Genomic DNA, 17458 nt, shown 5'->3' with positions numbered 1-17458 from the left:
TGACATCGGTTGCGATCCTCCTGTAAAATGTATAGATGCGGCCGGCCGCTCTTCTATGGTCCCCTGCAGTGCTGTATATATACAAATATTCATATTTCCCGCAGAGATGGGATTGGCCATATGGTTCTAGCCAATCACAACTCTGCGGAAAATATGAATAATAGGTATATATGGGATATACTCATACTACAGTGGGACCAGAGAAGAGCGGCCGGCCGCCCGCATCTATATATTATACAGGAAGATCGCATCGGGTGTCAGGAGTAACACTCGCTGCGATCTGTCGATTAATACAGGTACTACAGCTCCCAGCATGGAGCAGAGTGTGCTCCGTGTTGGGAGCAGTAGTACCTGCAGTTAAGGACAGATCACAGCAGATATCACTCCTGACACCTGATGCGATCGTCCTATCTAGATGCGAGAAAGCTGCCCGCATCTATACATTATACAGGACCATCGCAGCGGGTGTCAGGAGTGACGCCCGGGGCGATCTATTAGCCCAGGTACTACTACTCCCATCATGGTATGAACAATGTAATGCTATACTTTCTCTGTCCCTGTTATGGAACTGATTAGTGGGGTTATCCAGCAATTTGCTAAAATTCATATCCTGCTGGGGCTAGAAAAAAGTAAAAACTAGCAGGTGAGTGGGGTGGAGTTGCTTGTATTGCTATATAAACCCTGTTCACACCTCTGTATTTCAATCATAACTAAGGGCTAGAGCAGCCTGAAATATGTAGATTGTGCCTATGGCAACAGTTTATGCATTACTGTTTTTGTACAGTATATACCTCTGCTGGATGGATTTATTTTTATATAGCTGCAATGCCAATAAACTTTGGAAGTTCTTTTATCCAAGCGCTGGATCCAAAATCCTTTTTTCTTTACTACTATGGAGGTTATACTGGGATTTGTGCGCAGACCACAGGTGAGCAGGAAAATATTTTTTCTGAGAAAAAGAACCTATGCTGCACCAAGCTCTTAAAAGCAAAAATACCATATATACTCGAGTATAAGCCGAGTTTTTCAGCACGATTTTTCGTGCTGAAAACACCCCCCTCGGCTTATACTCGAGTGAACTCTCCGCCCTCAGTGGTCTTCAACCTGTGGACCTAAAGATGTTTCAAAACTACAACTCCCAGCAAGCCCGGGCAGCCATCAGCTGTCCGGGCTTGCTGGGAGTTGTAGTTTTGAAACCTCTGGAGGTCCGCAGGTTGAAGACCACTGCGGCCTTCGACATAATCCAGCCCCCCCTCTCACCCCCTTTAGTTCTGTACTCACCTCCGCTCGGCGGGACGTTAGGGTGCGCTGGTCCGGTGCTGTAGGACTGTCCGATGGGGAGGTCGTCCGGTGGGATAGTGGTTCCGGGCTGCCATCTTCACCGGGGGGCCTCTTCTCTGCGCTTCAGGCCCGGAATAGAGGCGTTGCCTTGACGACGATGCAGAGGGACGTTGGTAATGAACGTCCCTCTGCATCGTCGTCAAAGCAATGTGACTATTCCGGGCCGGGCCCGAAGCGCGAAGAAGAGACTCCCCAGTGAAGATGGCAGCCCGGAACCACTATCCCACCGGACGACCTCCCCACCAGACAGTCCTGCAGCACAGGACCAGCGCACCCTAACGTCCCGCCGAGCGGAGGTGAGTATAGAACTAAAGGGGGTGATAGGAGGGGCTGGATGATGTCGAAGGCCGCATCTGGAGGTCCGCAGGTTGAAGACCACTGTATCAGACATTGACAAGCGGTGATGATGAAGAGGGGGACTGATGACATGTGGTGATGATGACAAGGGGATGATGAAGGGGGGGCTGATGACAAGGGGATGATGAAGGGGGGTGTGGGATGATGACAGGGGGGTGATGAAAGGGGGATGATAAAGGGGGGGTGTTGGATGATGACAAAGGGATGATGAAGGGGGGTGGGGATGATGAAGGGGGGAGGAGATGATGAAGGGGGGGAGGGGATGATGACAAGGGGATGATGAAGGGGGATGTGGGCTGATGACAAGGAGATGATGAAGGGGGGGTGTAGGATGATGACAAGGGGATGATGAAGGGGGGTGTGGGATGATGACAAGGGGATGATGAAGGGGGGGTGTGGGATGATGACAAGGGGATGATGAAGGGAGGTGTGGGATGATGACAAGGGAATGATGAAGGGGGTGTGGGATGATGACAAGGGGATGATTACAGGCAGTGATGATGAAGGGGGGATGATGACAGGTGGTGATGATGAAGGGGGATGATGACAGGGTGATGATGATGAGGGTGTTAATGACGGGGGTCTGGATGATGATAGGGGGGATGATGTATTTCCCACCCTAGGCTTATACCCATCTCAATAACTTTTCCTGGGATTTTGGGGTAAAATTAGGGGCCTCGGCTTATACTCGAGTATATACGGTAAGACACAGGAGGTCAGGGGAATTTACAGAGCAAAACTCTGTGGAGGACTGGGGATAGGTAAGTATAGATTACTTTTTTTCTTAACTTTTTTTTACAGACCCAGTGGTATAAATGTTTGCAAAATGCTGGATACCCCCTTAACAGATTTACAGTAGTACATTAATTTATATGCTCTCCGAAGTGTTTTTCCAATTCCTAACTGCCCATTAGAACCCATTAATACCCAGGAGTGTAACAATCCCTATAACAGCCTTTAAACCTGCATTATTGTAAGGCAACTTAGGTCAAAAAGATATTTCCAGCGTTAACGGTTGCTCTCTTTGTAGAGGGTAAGAGAGCTCATTGGTGAAATAAAATTGCACGACTGTAGGACCTATTATGTTGGAACCTTAATGAACAATACTTTTCTAGAGATATAGTACATTAATCTCTGGGCACTTTGGTATAATGCTGGCTTTCAAAATATTGCACTCTCTAGGCACTATATAACCAGAGGGAGAAGTAAATGGTACTCTACGGTTATTGTCTTACACTATTTGTGCATTGCTTAGTATTGTGTATATGATGGTATATCTATGTGTGTTGTTTATGTGCGTATATATGTAAGTATCTGAGATTGGGGCCATCTTTTATATTTATGCAGGTATCTATATAAAGCCTGTTTTTTTATTTGATATTGTCATGTGGTGATTCAAATCTTATTGTATAATATTGGGAAAATGTTGAACAAAATGGTTATACAATAAAAAAATTAGTATTATTTAAAACAATCGTATGTTTGTTCAAACTATGCTATATAGCAGCTTTCCAATTTGCTTCTGTCTATATCCAAACATGCAATAATAAAATAATGTAAGATTATAAAAAAAAACTTTCAGCCCACCTGCCAGGATCCATTGCACCACGCAAAATAAGAGATTGTTGCTTTTTATATTTTTGCTTGGTGATTTTACTTTATACACGAATAAAACAAATCTATACTACTTGTTATTGTCCAGTAGTGATTCAGATAGTCTAATATTATTTATCTTACTATTTATAGCCTTGCTGTTTTCTATTTGGGCCTTCTCAGGTTTATTGTAATTAATTCTGGTTGGTAAGTCCTTACATATGTATGACTGTTCTCCAGTAATAGAACAAGTGATGCAGTCACACAATGCTACCACAGGGTGGAAGCATGTTACCATGTTTTACATTTTCCGAGTCACTAAATAAAGCACAGATGCACCAAAGTTTGCTTATAAATGGGCACTGTAAGATTCAAAAACTTTTTATATGTCGTACCTATTGGCAAAACATTAAACATTTTTAGATACTTCATAAGAAATTTTTATTTCCTTTTTATAGAAATCATAGCTTATAAATTCATGGCTTATAAAATCATGGCTTTGTCCAAGCTGAAGCACAGGCATGTACAAAGTCCAGTAAGTGAGGGTAGGATAGCACTCCTCTGTCTGAGGACAGTAGAGAGCACAGAGGAGTACTATCAGACAGGAGAGCATACAGAGGAGTACTAGCAGACAGGAGAGGGTACAGAGGAGTACTATCAGACAGGAGAGAGCACAGAGGAGTACTATCAGACAGAAGAGAGCACAGAGGAGTACTATCAGACATGAGAGAGCACAGAGGAGTCCTATCAGACAGGAGAGAGCACAGAGGAGTCCTATCAGACAGGAGAGAGCACAGAGGAGTGCTATCAGACAGGAGTGAGCACAGAGGAGTCCTATCAGACAGGAGAGAGCACAGAGGAGTCCTATGAGACAGGAGAGCGCACAGAGGAGTACTATAAGACAGGAGAGAGCACAGTGGAGTACTATCAGACAGGAGAAAACACAGAGGAGTGCAATCAGACAGGAGAGAGCACAGAGGAGGCCTATCAGATAGGAGAGAGCACATAGGAGTACTATCAGACAGGAGAGAGCACAGAGGAGTCCTATCAGATAGGAGAGAGCACAGAGGTGTCCTATCAGACATGAGAGAGCACAGAGGAGTGCTATCAGACAAGAGAGAGCACAGGGGAGTGCTATCAGACAGGAGAGAGAACAGAGAAGTGCTATCAGACAGGAGAGAGCACAGAGGAGTACTATCAGACAGGAGAGAGCACAGAGGAGGGCTATCAGACAGGAGAGAGCACAGAGGAGTCCTATCATACAGGAGAGAGCACAAAGGAGTCCTATCAGACAGAAGAGAGTACAGAGGAGTAATATCATAAAGGAGAGAGCACAGAGGAGTCCTATCAGACAAGAGAGAGCACAGAGGAATACTTTCAGAAAGGAGAGAGCACAGAGTAGTACTATCATGACAGGAGAGAACACAGAGGAGTACTATCAGACAGGAGAGAGTACAGAGGAGTCCTATCAGAAAGGAAAGAGCACAGAAGAGTACTATCAGACTGGAGAGAGCACAGAGGAGTACTATCAGACAGGAGAGAGCACAAAGGAGTACTATCAGACAGAGGAGAACACAGAGGAATACTATGAGACAGGAGAGAGCACAGAGGAGTACTATCAGACAGGAGAGAGCACAGAGGAGTACTATCAGACAGGAGAGAGCACAGAGGAGTCCTATCAGACAGGAGAGAGCACAGAGGAGTACTATCAGAAAGGAGAGAGCACAGAGGAGTCCTATCAGACAGGAGAGAGCACAGAGGAATACTATTAGACAGGAGAGAGCACAGAGGAGTGCGATCAGACAGGAGAGAGCACAGAGGAGGGCTATCAGACAGGAGAGAGCACAGAGCAGTTCTATCATACTATCAGAAAGGAGAGAGAACATAGGAGTACTATCAGACAGGAGAGAGCACAGAGGAGTACTACCAGACAGGAGAGAGCACAGAGGAGTGCTATCAGACAGGAGAGAGCACAGAGGAGTCCTATCAGACAGGAGAGAGCAGAGAGGAGTGCTAGCCCACCCTCACTTACTGGACATTGTCCATGCCTTTGAACGGAAGCTGCGCGGAATTCGTGAAGAATTCATTTACATTTACGCATGGAATTTTTGTACTAATTCAAAGTGAATTCCATACAAATTAATGAAATTCCGAGCAAACTCATTTTGTCAGTAAAAAAAATGATCCCATTGACTTCAGGGGGCTTATACCTGCGGATTCTGCCTGAAGAATATGTTTTATTTTAAGACATAACAGAATTTAGCTTCAGAATTCTACTAGCAGAAATTCTTCAGTGTGAACAGAGCTGTGGAAAAAGTAAAGTAATTGAACTTTCATTGTTGGATGATTCGGCGCAGAAAAAGTGAGCTAACTCAACTAAATTCCTTAATGTGAATATACCCTAATGACCTGTTTACAACCTGTTTTTGTGTTATTTTCAAACATCTGTTTGCTATATCTATTGTATTCTTTGTTTGCTTGTTTTTTTCAAATGGATCTATTAATACAGACCACTTTGGAAAAAAAAGAAAAAAAAAACAGATCCATTTTAACCCCTTAACGACGCAGGACTTAAATGTACGTCCTGGTGATGTGGTGCTTAACGCACCAGGATGTACATTTACCTCCTGAGCATAACCGCGGGCATCGGAGCGATGCCGGCAGCATGCGCGTCAGGTCCCGACTGTGGATCGCAGCCAGGGACCCGCCGGTAATGGCGGACACCCGCGATCCCGCGGATGTCTGTTATTAATCCCTCAGATGCCGTGATCAATACAGATCACAGCATCTGCAGCATCGCGGTCACTTAACATAGCATAACCGCTGCCTTCTTGGAGTCTTCTGCTCTGATCTGCCTTCCCGCAGATCAGAGCAGAAGATGACCGATAATGCTGATCAGTGCTGTGTCCTATATATAGCACTGAACAGCATTAGCAATCGAATGGTTGCTATAAATAGTCCCCTATGGGGATTATAAGAGTGTAAAAATAAAAGTTAAAAAAAGTAAAAAAAAATAAAGTTAAAAAAATGTGAAGAACACCCTCACCCAATAAAAACGTAAATTGTCCCATTTTCCCTATTTTACCCCCAAAAAGTGTAAAAAAATATTTTATATACATATTTGGTATCGCCACGTGCGTAAATATCCGAACTATTAAAATAAAATGTAAATGATCCTGTACGGTGAACGGCGTGAACGTAAAAAAAAAAAAAAAAAGTCCAAAATAGCTGCTTTTTTGTAACATTTTATTCCCAAAAAAATTTATAAAAAATGTAATAAAAGTTTTGTTTAAGCAAATATGGTATTAATAAAAAGTACAGATCACGGCGCAAAAAATTAGCCATCATACCACCGCTTATACAGAAAAATGAAAATGTTATAGGTCTTCAAAATAGGGGGATTTTAAACGTACTAATTTGGTTAAAAAGTTTGCGATTTTTTTTAAGCACAACAGTAATAGAAAAGTTTATAATCATGGGTATCATTTTAATCGTATTGACCCAGAGAATAAAATACACATGTCATTTTTACCATAAATTGTACGGCGTGAAAACAAAACCTTCCAAAATTTGCAAAATTGTGGTTTTATTTTTAATTTTCCCACACAAATAGTATTTTTTTGGTTGCGCCATACATTTTATGGTGAGTGATGGCATAACAACGGACAACTGGTCGCACAAAAAATAAGCCTTCATACTAGTCTGTGGATGAAAATATAAAAGAGTTATGATTTTTTGAAGGGGAGGAGGAAAAAACGAAAACCTAAAAATAAAATTGTCTGAGTCCTTAAGGTCCAAATGGGCTGAGTCCTTAAGGTGTTAAATGGGGCTCCATCATTCCAACAAAGTGACCATTTGTGGCTGTTTTATATACATAAAAAGTATATGTGTTATAAATATAAAATATTTATAGATACCAGTCCTCTAAAGTACTGCAGATATAGGGTGGAAGTAAAGTGAAGAATAAAGAAATGTAACAGATAGTATAGATGAATGGAAATTTATAGATTTATACAATTGGTGTATGTCATCACCTTTAGCATGGCCCTTGCGTGGGGTGAACGGCAATACTGGTTGATAACAATAAAATATATAATGGTATTAAAATGTAATAAAAAATATTATTAATATTAATATATCAATTTTGATAGATATGCTGTAAAAAATTAATCTCACTCGCTTATTGCACTTGGTCCATTCAGTGTATTGGATCCATAAATGATACAGTTAGTAAGGTTGTATACTTGTGTATTCCTCCTATGTAATTTGTCGATACAGTTCATAGGTATAGTTCGTTGGTGATATGGTGCCGATTATGATGGTTTTACTAGTAGATGTAGAGGTGTCTTAGAAGTGTGCTGACTGTGTAACGCTTGTAATGATTAACGGTGCACAGCACCACTCACCCACTGCAGGATATATATCTGCTTCGGCTGGCACGGCTGGTGCGGCTGTCATGACTGCGTCCTGTGCTGGGGGCGGCTTCGTCCTGTGTGAGCCCGTCTGTGTGATGGGTGAGTGGTTCTCCAGCGGTTCGTGGGTCCCAGGCTGGCACGGCAAGCTTCCGGCCTGTAGATATGATGTCCGGGACTCACGTAGGTAAACCGGGGCTGTGAGGATGGATCAGAGAGAGCGTTCCACGTGTGTGAACGCGGCACTATGTGCGTGCGGGCTGCAGTGGTCTCCAAATAAAGGACATCCAGCAGTTTCAAATGATGAATCAAATGATGAATCTCGGATGGCAATTATGATAGTCTTTGTGGTTAATGTGCAATAGCGTATATACTGTGGCAAGCTAGACGCATTTCAATGTCACGGACATTTTCTTCAGTAGCTATGTTTTATATACATGACAGGGAGAACCAGGTTCTTTACATTTTTCTACAATGCAAGTCAATAATGGCAACAGGATTCTGCAGGATAGGCATCCTACTGCATGCTGTAGCACCATTTTGTATCCCTTTATTTTTAGTTTTCATTTAAAAAAATCATACAATTTTGCTGCCAATCATAGAAAAATAGGATGTTCCTGTCAGAGTTTTTGGGTTTACACTAAGAATTTCCAGCTGGATAAAATCTGGTCGGAGATTCCGAGTGCACCTTGGATCAACTGAATCAGTCGGTGCTAGGATTATGCAGACATTGCTGTCCCAAAAGACAGCAAGGTCTGTGGCATGGATTCCACTTAAAGGGGTACTCAACCCCTATACATTGTATCCCCTATCCAAAGAATAGGGGATAAGATGTCAGATCACAGGGGTCTTTCCGCTGTGGACCCCAGCGATCTCTGTGCTGCACCCGGCATTCATTTAGAGCATCAGGTTCAGCGCCCCCTCTATGCAAGTTTAGACATCTTATCCCATATACTTGGCATAGGGGATAAGATGTCTAGGGGCGGAGCACCCCAGTGAAGAATGAGTAAGCTCATTCTTTTTGAGACTAAATGTCTGCCGCTAAAATTCTGTAGTGTGCACCGTGCAGTGGAATCCCATTGCCAGGAATGCAAATCTGCTTTACCGGAATTTCTGAGTGGAATTCTGCTTTGAAATTCCGTAGTGTGAACAAAGCCTTAGTGTTAGAGATGGGAGCAGGAATGGAAAAGTAGTTACACATCAGCTCAGATAGTAGACTGGGGGTCAGACTGGAGGATAGTTTACACTGGCTGCTAAGAGTGAGGAGAGCAGACACAAGACTGCCTGTTAGGGATAATCATACATAGTAGGTTGTGTAAAAGTGCATAGAGAGCTCACACAGTAATCTGCAGAGGTTGTAGAAGAAATAACAAGGAAAATAAATAAAAGCTTATGAAAAAGTTATTTTCTTTAGAAGCACATACAAACGGATTCAAACTAATACAATAAATTTGTCAAATAAATAAATAGACAGCTGAACTTACAAAGCCTCCTTTTTTTTTTGCTTAGTTTTCCTGCGCATTTTCCTTAAAGGGGTTATCCAGGAAAAAAAACATTTGTTATATATCAACTGGCTCCAGAAAGTTAAACAGATTTGTAAATTACTTCTATCAAAAAATCTTAATCCTTTCAGTACTTATGAGCTAATGAAGTTGAGTTGTTCTTTTCTGTCTAAGTGCTCTCTGATGACACCTGTCTTGGGAACCGCCCAGTTTAGAAGCAAATCCCCATAGCAAACCTGTTCTACTCTACTGTGCAGTTCCCGAGACAAGCAGAGATGTCAGCAGAGAGCACTGTTGCCAGACAGAAAACAACAACTCAACTTCAGCAGCTGATAATTATTGAAAGGATTAAGATTTTTTAATAGTAGTAATTTACAAATCTGTTCAACTTTCTGGAGCCAGTTGATATATAAAAAAAAAAGTTTTTTCCTGAAATTCCTTTTCAATGCTAAAGTATGATGTGAACCTAGCCTTATTTAGTCCTATAGAAAACTATGGATAATGGTTCATCCTGAGGAAGAGATTCAGCACTGCTACATCTGTTTTTAATCAGCACATTAGGGGGAATGAAAAAAAAAAACTGTGTGAAAACACAAACTGTCTGGTTTTGTCCATAACAACCAATCACAGCTCAGGGTTGATGATACCAGAGCTTGATAAGTTATGAAAGCTGAGCTGTGATTGGTTGTTATGAGCAAAACCAGATAGTTTTTCTTTTACATTTAAAGGGGTATTCCACTGGCCAGTGTTCGGAACATTTAGATCTGAACGCTGTACGCACGCTGCAAGGGTTGACCACCCTCCCTCCTGATGTCATGCCCTGCCCTCTCAATGCAAGTCTATGGGAGGGGGCGTGGCGCAGTGCAAGCACAGCGTTCAGAACTAAATTCTCTGAACTCTGGCCAGTGGAGTAAGGATTTTTTTTAACCCCTTAAGGACCAAGGGCGTACAGGTACGCCTTTGCTCCCTGGTACTTAAGAACCAAGGGCGTAGCTGTACGCCCGTGGGAATTTCGGTCCCCGCCGCGCGCCGGGCGGGGACCGGGCCGGGGTGACTGCTGATATCTATAAGCAGGCACCCCGTGCAAATGTCCAGGGGGGTCATCAGACCCCCCCCCCCATGTCGGCGATCGCCGCAAATCGCAAGTGAATTCACACTTGCGATTTGCGGCTATTCAGGGTCATACAGGTTTATAGTGACCCGGTGACCCAGAAAATAAAGGGCATCACGAATGTCCTAGACACCCATGATCCCCCTGTAGCGATAGGAGTGAGGTGGCAGAGGTGCCACCCCTCCTATCTCTGCTATTGGTTGTCTAGACGCAACCACCAATAGCAGATCGGGGGCGGAGGGGTTTACTTTCGGTTTCCCCGTTCTGCCCACCCACAATAGGCGGGGCAGGACGGGGAAACCGACAGGGACCGGCGCCGAAGATTCACTTACCTATCGGCGACGGCAGCGGGCAACGATCAGCGGCGGCAGCGGGCGACGATCGGCGGAAGAAGAGGACGGCGACGCAGCTCCCTGGATCCGACGGAAGCCGGTGAGTTATTTAGCAACATCTGGAGGGCTACAGTCTGAGACGACTAAAGTGGTCTCTAAACTGTAACCCTTCAGATGTTGCAAAACTACAACTCCCAGCATGCCCAGAGAGCTGTTTAGGCATGCTGGGAGTTGCAGTTTTGCAACAGCTGGAGGTCTACAGTTTGAGACCACTGCACAGTGATCTCTATACTGTGCACCTCCAGATCTTGCAAAACTACAACTCCCAGCATGCCCACACAGCAGTTTGCTGTCTGGGCATGCTGGGAGTTGTAGTTTTGCAACATCTGGAGGTCCACAGTTTGGAGACCACTGTGCAGTGGTCTCTAAACTATAGCTCACCAGATGTTGCAAAACTGCAACTCCCACCATGCCTAAACAGCAAAGAGCTGTCTCTGCATGCTGGGAGTTGTAGTTGTGTACCTCCAGCTGTTGCATAACTACATCTCCCAGCATGTCTTTCGGCGATCAGTACATGCTGGGAGTTGAAGTTTTGCAACAGCTGGAGGCAAACTGGTTGGAAAATACTGAGTTAGGTAACAGAACCTAACTGAAGGTTTTCCAACCAGTGTGCCTCCAGCTGTTGCAAAAGTACAACTCCCAGCATACACGGTCTGTCAGTACATGCTGGGAGTTGTAGTTTTGAAACAGCTGGAGGTTTGCCTGCCCATGTGAACGTACAGGGTACATTCACACTGGCGGGTTTACAGTAAGTTTTCTGCTTCAAGTATGAGCTGCCGCAAATTTTTCGCCGCAGCGCAAACTCCTAGTGGTAAATTCACTGTAAACCTCCGCCAGTGTGAACGTACCCTAAAAACACTACACTACACTAACACATAATAAAGGGTAAAACACTACATATACACCCCCTTTACACTGTCCCCCCAATAAAAATAAAAAACGTATTGTACGGCAGTGTTTCCAAAACAGAGCCTCCAGCTGTTGCAAAACAACAACTCACAGCATTTCCGGACAGCCACTGACTGTCCAGGCATGCTGGGATTTAGCAACAGCTGGAGGCACCCTGTTTGGGAATCACTGGCGTAAAATACCCCTATGTCCACCCCTGTGCAATCCCTAATTTAGTCCTCAAATGCGCATGGCGCTCTCTCACTTCAGAGCCCTGTCATATTTCAAGGAAACAGTTTAGGGCCACATATGGGGGTATCTCCGTACTCGGGAGAAATAGCACTACAAATTTTGGGGGCTTTTTTCCTTTTACCCCTTATGAAAAAGAAAAGTTGGGGTCTACACCAGCCTGTTAGTGTAAAAAAAAAATTTTTTTACACTAACATGCTGGTATTGTCCTTTACACTAACATGCTGGTGTTGACCCCAAAATTTGTAACGTAATTTCTCCTGAGTACGGAAATACCCCATATGTGGGCGTAAAATGCTCTGCGGACGCACAACAAGGCTCAGGAGTGAGAGCGCACCATGTAAATTTGAGGCCTAAATTGGTGATTTGCACAGGGGTGGCTGATTTTACAGCGGTTCTAAAATAAACCCAAAAAAATAAATGCCCACATGTGACCCCATTTTGGAAACGACACCCCTCACGGAACGTAACAAGGGGTATAGTGAGCCTTAACACCCCACAGGTGTTTGACAAATTTTCACTAAAGTTGAATGGGAAAATGAAGAAAAACATTTTTTTTCACTAAAATTCTGGTGTCACCCTAAATTTTTCATTTTCCCAAGGGAAAATAAAAAAAGCCCCCCATTTGCACAGCCCACTGTTCCAAAGTTCTGTCAAATGCCAGTGGGGTGTAAATGCTCACTGCACCACTTATTAAATTCTGTGAGGGGTGTAGTTTCCAAAATAGGGTCACATGTGGGGGGGGTTCACTGTTCTGGCACCACGGGGGGCTTTGTAAATGCACATGGCCCCTGACTACCATTCCAAACGAATTCTCTTTCCAAAAGCTCAATAGTGCTCCTCCTCTTCTGAGCATTGTAGTTTGCCCGTAGTGCACTTCAGGTCAACTTATGGGGTACCTCCATACTCAGAAGAGATGGGGTTACAAATTTTGGGTGGTATTTTCTGCTATTAACCCTTGCAAAAATGTGAAATTTGGGGGGAAACACACATTTTAGTGAAAAAATTATTTTTTTATTACATATGCAAAAGTCGTGAAACACCTGTGGGGTATTAAGACTCACTTTATTCCTTGTTATGTTCCTCAAGGGGTCTAGTTTCCAAAATGGTATGCCATGTGTTTTTTTTTTTGCTGTTCTGGTACCATAGGGGCTTCCTAAATGCGACATGCCCCCCGAGCAAAATTTGCTCTCAAAAAGCCAAATATCACTCCTTCTCTTCTGAGCATTGTAGTTCGCCCGTAGTGCACTTCAGGCCAACTTATGGGGTAACTCCATACTCAGAAGAGATGGGGTTACAAATTTTGGTGGGTATTTTCTGCTATTAACCCTTGCAAAAATGTGAAATTTGGAGGGAAACACACATTTTAGTGAAAACATTATTTTTTTTTTTACATATGCAAAAGTCGTGAAACACCTGTGGGGTATTAAGGCCCACTTTATTCCTTGTTACGTTCCCCAAGGGGTCTAGTTTTCAAAATGGTATGCCATGTGGGATTTTTTTGCTGTTCTGGCACCATAGGGGCTTACTAAATGCAACATGCCCCCAAAAACCATTTCTGAAAAACATACTCTCCAAAATCCCCTTGTCGCTCCTTCACTTCTGAGCCCTCTACTGCGCCCGCCGAACAATTTACATAGACATATGAGGTATGTGCTTACTCGAGAGAAATCGGGCTACAAATATAAGTATACATTTTCTCCTTTTACCCCTTAAAAAAATTCAAAAATTGGGCTTACAAGAACATGCGAGTTTAAAAAATGAAGATTGTGAATTTTCTCCTTCACTTTGCTGCTATTCCTGTGAAACACCTAAAGGGTTAAAACACTTACTGAATGTCATTTTGAATACTTTGGGGGGTGTAGTTTTTATAATGGGGTTATTTGTGGGGTATTTCTAATATGAAGACCCTTCAAATCCACTTCAAATCTGAACTGAAAATTCAAAACAAAACTGAAAATTTTGTGAAAAATTGGAAAATTGCTGCTGAACTTTGAAGCCCTCTGGTGTCTTCCAAAAGTAAAAACACGTCAATTTTATGATGCAAACATAAAGAAGACATATTGGAAATGTGAATAAATAAAAATTATTTGGAATATCCATTTTCCTTACAAGCAGAAAGCTTCAAAGTTAGAAAAATGCAAAATTTTCAAATTTTTCATCAAATTTTGGGATTTTTCACCAAGAAAGGATGCAAGTTACCACAAAATTTTACCACTATGTTAAAGTAGAATATGTCACGAAAAAACTATCTCGGAATCAGAATGATAACTAAAAGCATTCCAGAGTTATCAATGTTTAAAGTGACAGTGGTCAGATGCAAAAAACGCCTGGTCCTTAAGGGGTTAATTCTCTTCTGACTGATGTATTCAATAAAATGCCCGTGTTTATATCTTTTCACAGGGTTTGGAGCTAAGCTTCTCTCACATATCACAGCTCAGGGATGATGTCTACTTCATTGAAAATTCTTTAAACCGAACAAAGCAAGAGCGTTTGGGAGAAAATGAGACAGCCATGAGATCTAATAAGATGAGAAGCACAGTCCAAACAGTAACCGAGCCTCAAACTCATGCACCACCAGGTATGTACTGTAGTCTTCTCTCATCTAGTATCTCCATATCTTGTAGCATATACGAGAAACAATGCAACACATGGCTCATATTGTCAGTTTAGTAACATTGCCAGGTTAAGGGTACGTTCACATGCACGGATTTTCGCTGCGTATTTAGCTGCGGATCCGCTGGTGAAGGCCCCACTGTATGCTGGCCTTATATGTGCCTACTGGTTGTGGCAATACGCCGCTATGAGCAGACACAGTGCAGCGATGTGCTTACTCGCACATCGCGGCAGCTCTGACTGCTCTGAGCTAGGCAGAGAGCTCCCGCGATGTGCGAGTATACTGCAACTCGCACATCGCAGTGTGTCTGCTGGTAGCAACGTATTGCCGCTACGAGCAGGCACATGTAAAGCCAGCATAGAGCGGTCCTTCACCAGCGTATTTGCAGCGTAAAATACGCTGTAAATCCGCGCGTGTGAACGTACCCTAATGGTACGTAATAAATAAATAAATTGATTAACACAACCTAAGGCTTAAAGGCCCCAATGAAAAATCTTTGACAGGACCTCTTTCTATTATTCAGTATACTATTTATATATTGCTGTTTCCTAATGGGACAGAGGAGCTTTCGGTCTGCCTCCAATGCTATGACCCAGGAATAGCACCCCCTATAGTTAGACCACTGAATGAACAACATGTTCAGATAGATAATTTATGACAAAACTGTAAGTGATCTTTACTGCTATGCAAACACCATGTCCGTTTCAATATTTAGTTTTTTTTTTATTATTCTGTTGAACCACAATTCAAAAGCAATTTTCAGTAATTTTTTCTTCATTATTACTTTTATTAGTTTTAAATGGGCACTGTCACCAACTTTCCAACTTTATTTTTTGATATGTTGTAGTACTTATGGAACGGGCTAGTGCCGTAGCGGGGGGGGGGGGGGGGGGGGGAACGGACTAGCAATAAAAAAAAAAATAGGATGGTGGGAGCTACCCTCCTTTAAGTTATTTTAGGAAGTAATGTGTGTTTTTCTGTCTTTACTGGAGGAGTATCAACAGTTTTGTCCGCCTATTAAGATTGTCTCTTTTACATGTGGTGTTTAATTAATTAATGAATTTGTTTATTTATTTTTATTGTATTTGTTTATTAACTTTTTTTTTCACATGAACCACATTGATATCTCGATGCACTTCCACACAGGTTTACAGTCCCAGCACTCAGAGTTCCATCAAACTTGTAACCGCCACATTCAGTATACACACGATGGGCTATCCAGTAATTGCATACATAAGGGGAAGATTTATTCACAATCAGAAGGAGTGTTTTCAGTTCACTTATTCTTTTTATTCATGTTTCTTTACACGTTATCAAAGACAAAAAGTGCAAATGCAAGGTAGCAGAAATAATTCACATCAACTGTGTCTCCCAGGCCATGGCACAACATTTCAGGGGAGGGGCCCCCCTATGCAAATGAGTAAGGGGGGAGGCTGGGAGGAGACGAAACTAACTGTTTTGACTTGTGACAGGGAACAAAGCAGAGCCACCTAGTGGACGTTTTTTCAATCACATTAAAAACATATAAAGGTTGAGAATTTTTACAGCAAGTAAATAGCAAAGTGTCTTATAATTACATAAGGAACAATATATTAAAAGTTTAGTTTGGTGACAGATACTTTTTAAATCTTTGACTAAACTGATCTAAACCAGATACCTGCCCTCTGCTACTATGGAACCTGGCTAGGAAGATTTCACCCCCAGGTTCTAGTAAGGTCTGCCATTAAATGGTATGGACTAATTATTATGGTGTCTGTCTCACAAGCACTTTACAGCTTTACCATTAGATGGCAGCAAAGTAGAGAAACAGATAGCACAGTGTTCACAGATGTAAAGAGGTTAAGGAAACATTTATGCATAGACAATTCACAGTACAGAGATCAGGGCCGCCATCAGGGGGGTACAGACAGTACTCCAGTAAGGGGCCCCTTCTCCCAGGGAGGCCCGGGCCCCTGCTGCACCCCCCTGCAGCAGCCCCAGCACAGAATACTGCTGTTTAAGCGGCAGCCTCCTGCTTTCATTGGCAGCTGCAAAATACTTCCTGCCATCTGTCCTCTCCTCCCTGGATAAGGCTCTAACAGACAACAGCAGCACAATGGAGTGATAACTGCCGAACATCGGGCTGTGTATGGGAGGCAGAGGACCTTTGGTGATGTCATTACCATGTGATCAGTCACAAGGGTGGGAGGAGCCTGACTATTATGCAATGGAGGCCCAGGAAGAAGTTCCTGTATAGGGGAATGTGTATCATGTGAAGGTAACCTATACTACATACTCACACACAAATTACTATGTCTGTGTTTTCCAAACAGTGTGCCTCCAGCTGTTACAAAACTACAACTCCCAGTCTGCCCAGAAAGCCAACGGCTGTCTGGGCATGCTGGGAGTTGTAGTTTTGCAACAGCTGGAGATACATTGTTTGGAAAACACTGCACTATATAATTCCCACACACTGCATTTAACACACCCACCACATTTATTGATTTAAGAATCAATAAATAAATGTCCAAACTATTCCAATATAACGTTAATTATCCCACACAGTCAATGGCATAATTGTTAAAAAAAATACCAAAGTCCACAATTGCTAATTTTTTGTATTTTCATATACCATAAAAAATAAATAAAAAGCGATTGAAAAGTTGCATCAAAACAAAAATGGTACCAGTAAAAACTACAGATCAAAGAGCCCTCACACATCCCAGTATATGGAAAAATGCTAAAGTTATAGGGGTCAGAAGAGGATGATTTTAAGTATACTACTTTTTATATAAACGGAAGCCCCCAAAAGTTGCAAAATGGCGTTTTTTTTTTTACTGTGTATTTCATGGTAGCATGATTGATGCCATTACAAAGTAAAATTGGTGGCATAAAAAGCAACAAGCCTCATATAGGTCTGAAAGTGTAAAATGAAAAGTATTCTAGCTGTAATACACAAGTGGTATAAATCTCATGGTCGCAGCTGTCACAATCATGACTGAGCCCCCTGTGACCGG

At 42.7% G+C, this 17458-nt stretch overlaps 1 protein-coding gene across 3 annotated transcripts in view; it reads left to right on the top strand.

Annotated features, from left to right (window-relative positions):
* Positions 1 to 17458, top strand: part of LOC130361875 (EF-hand calcium-binding domain-containing protein 14-like) — a 125629-nt gene that overhangs the window by 74561 nt on the left and 33610 nt on the right. For all 3 annotated transcript variants that reach the window (XM_056565501.1, XM_056565510.1, XM_056565493.1), the window contains one exon: positions 14249 to 14426. In XM_056565501.1, the coding sequence (XP_056421476.1) occupies positions 14249 to 14426 (178 nt within the window). The remainder of the gene's footprint in view (positions 1 to 14248; positions 14427 to 17458) is intronic.

The sequence above is a fragment of the Hyla sarda genome, chromosome 1 (genome assembly GCF_029499605.1).
Source record: "Hyla sarda isolate aHylSar1 chromosome 1, aHylSar1.hap1, whole genome shotgun sequence".
Lineage (NCBI taxonomy): Eukaryota > Metazoa > Chordata > Amphibia > Anura > Hylidae > Hyla > Hyla sarda.
Note: the sequence above shows the minus strand (reverse complement) of the source record. Positions and strands in the feature narration are given on the sequence as shown.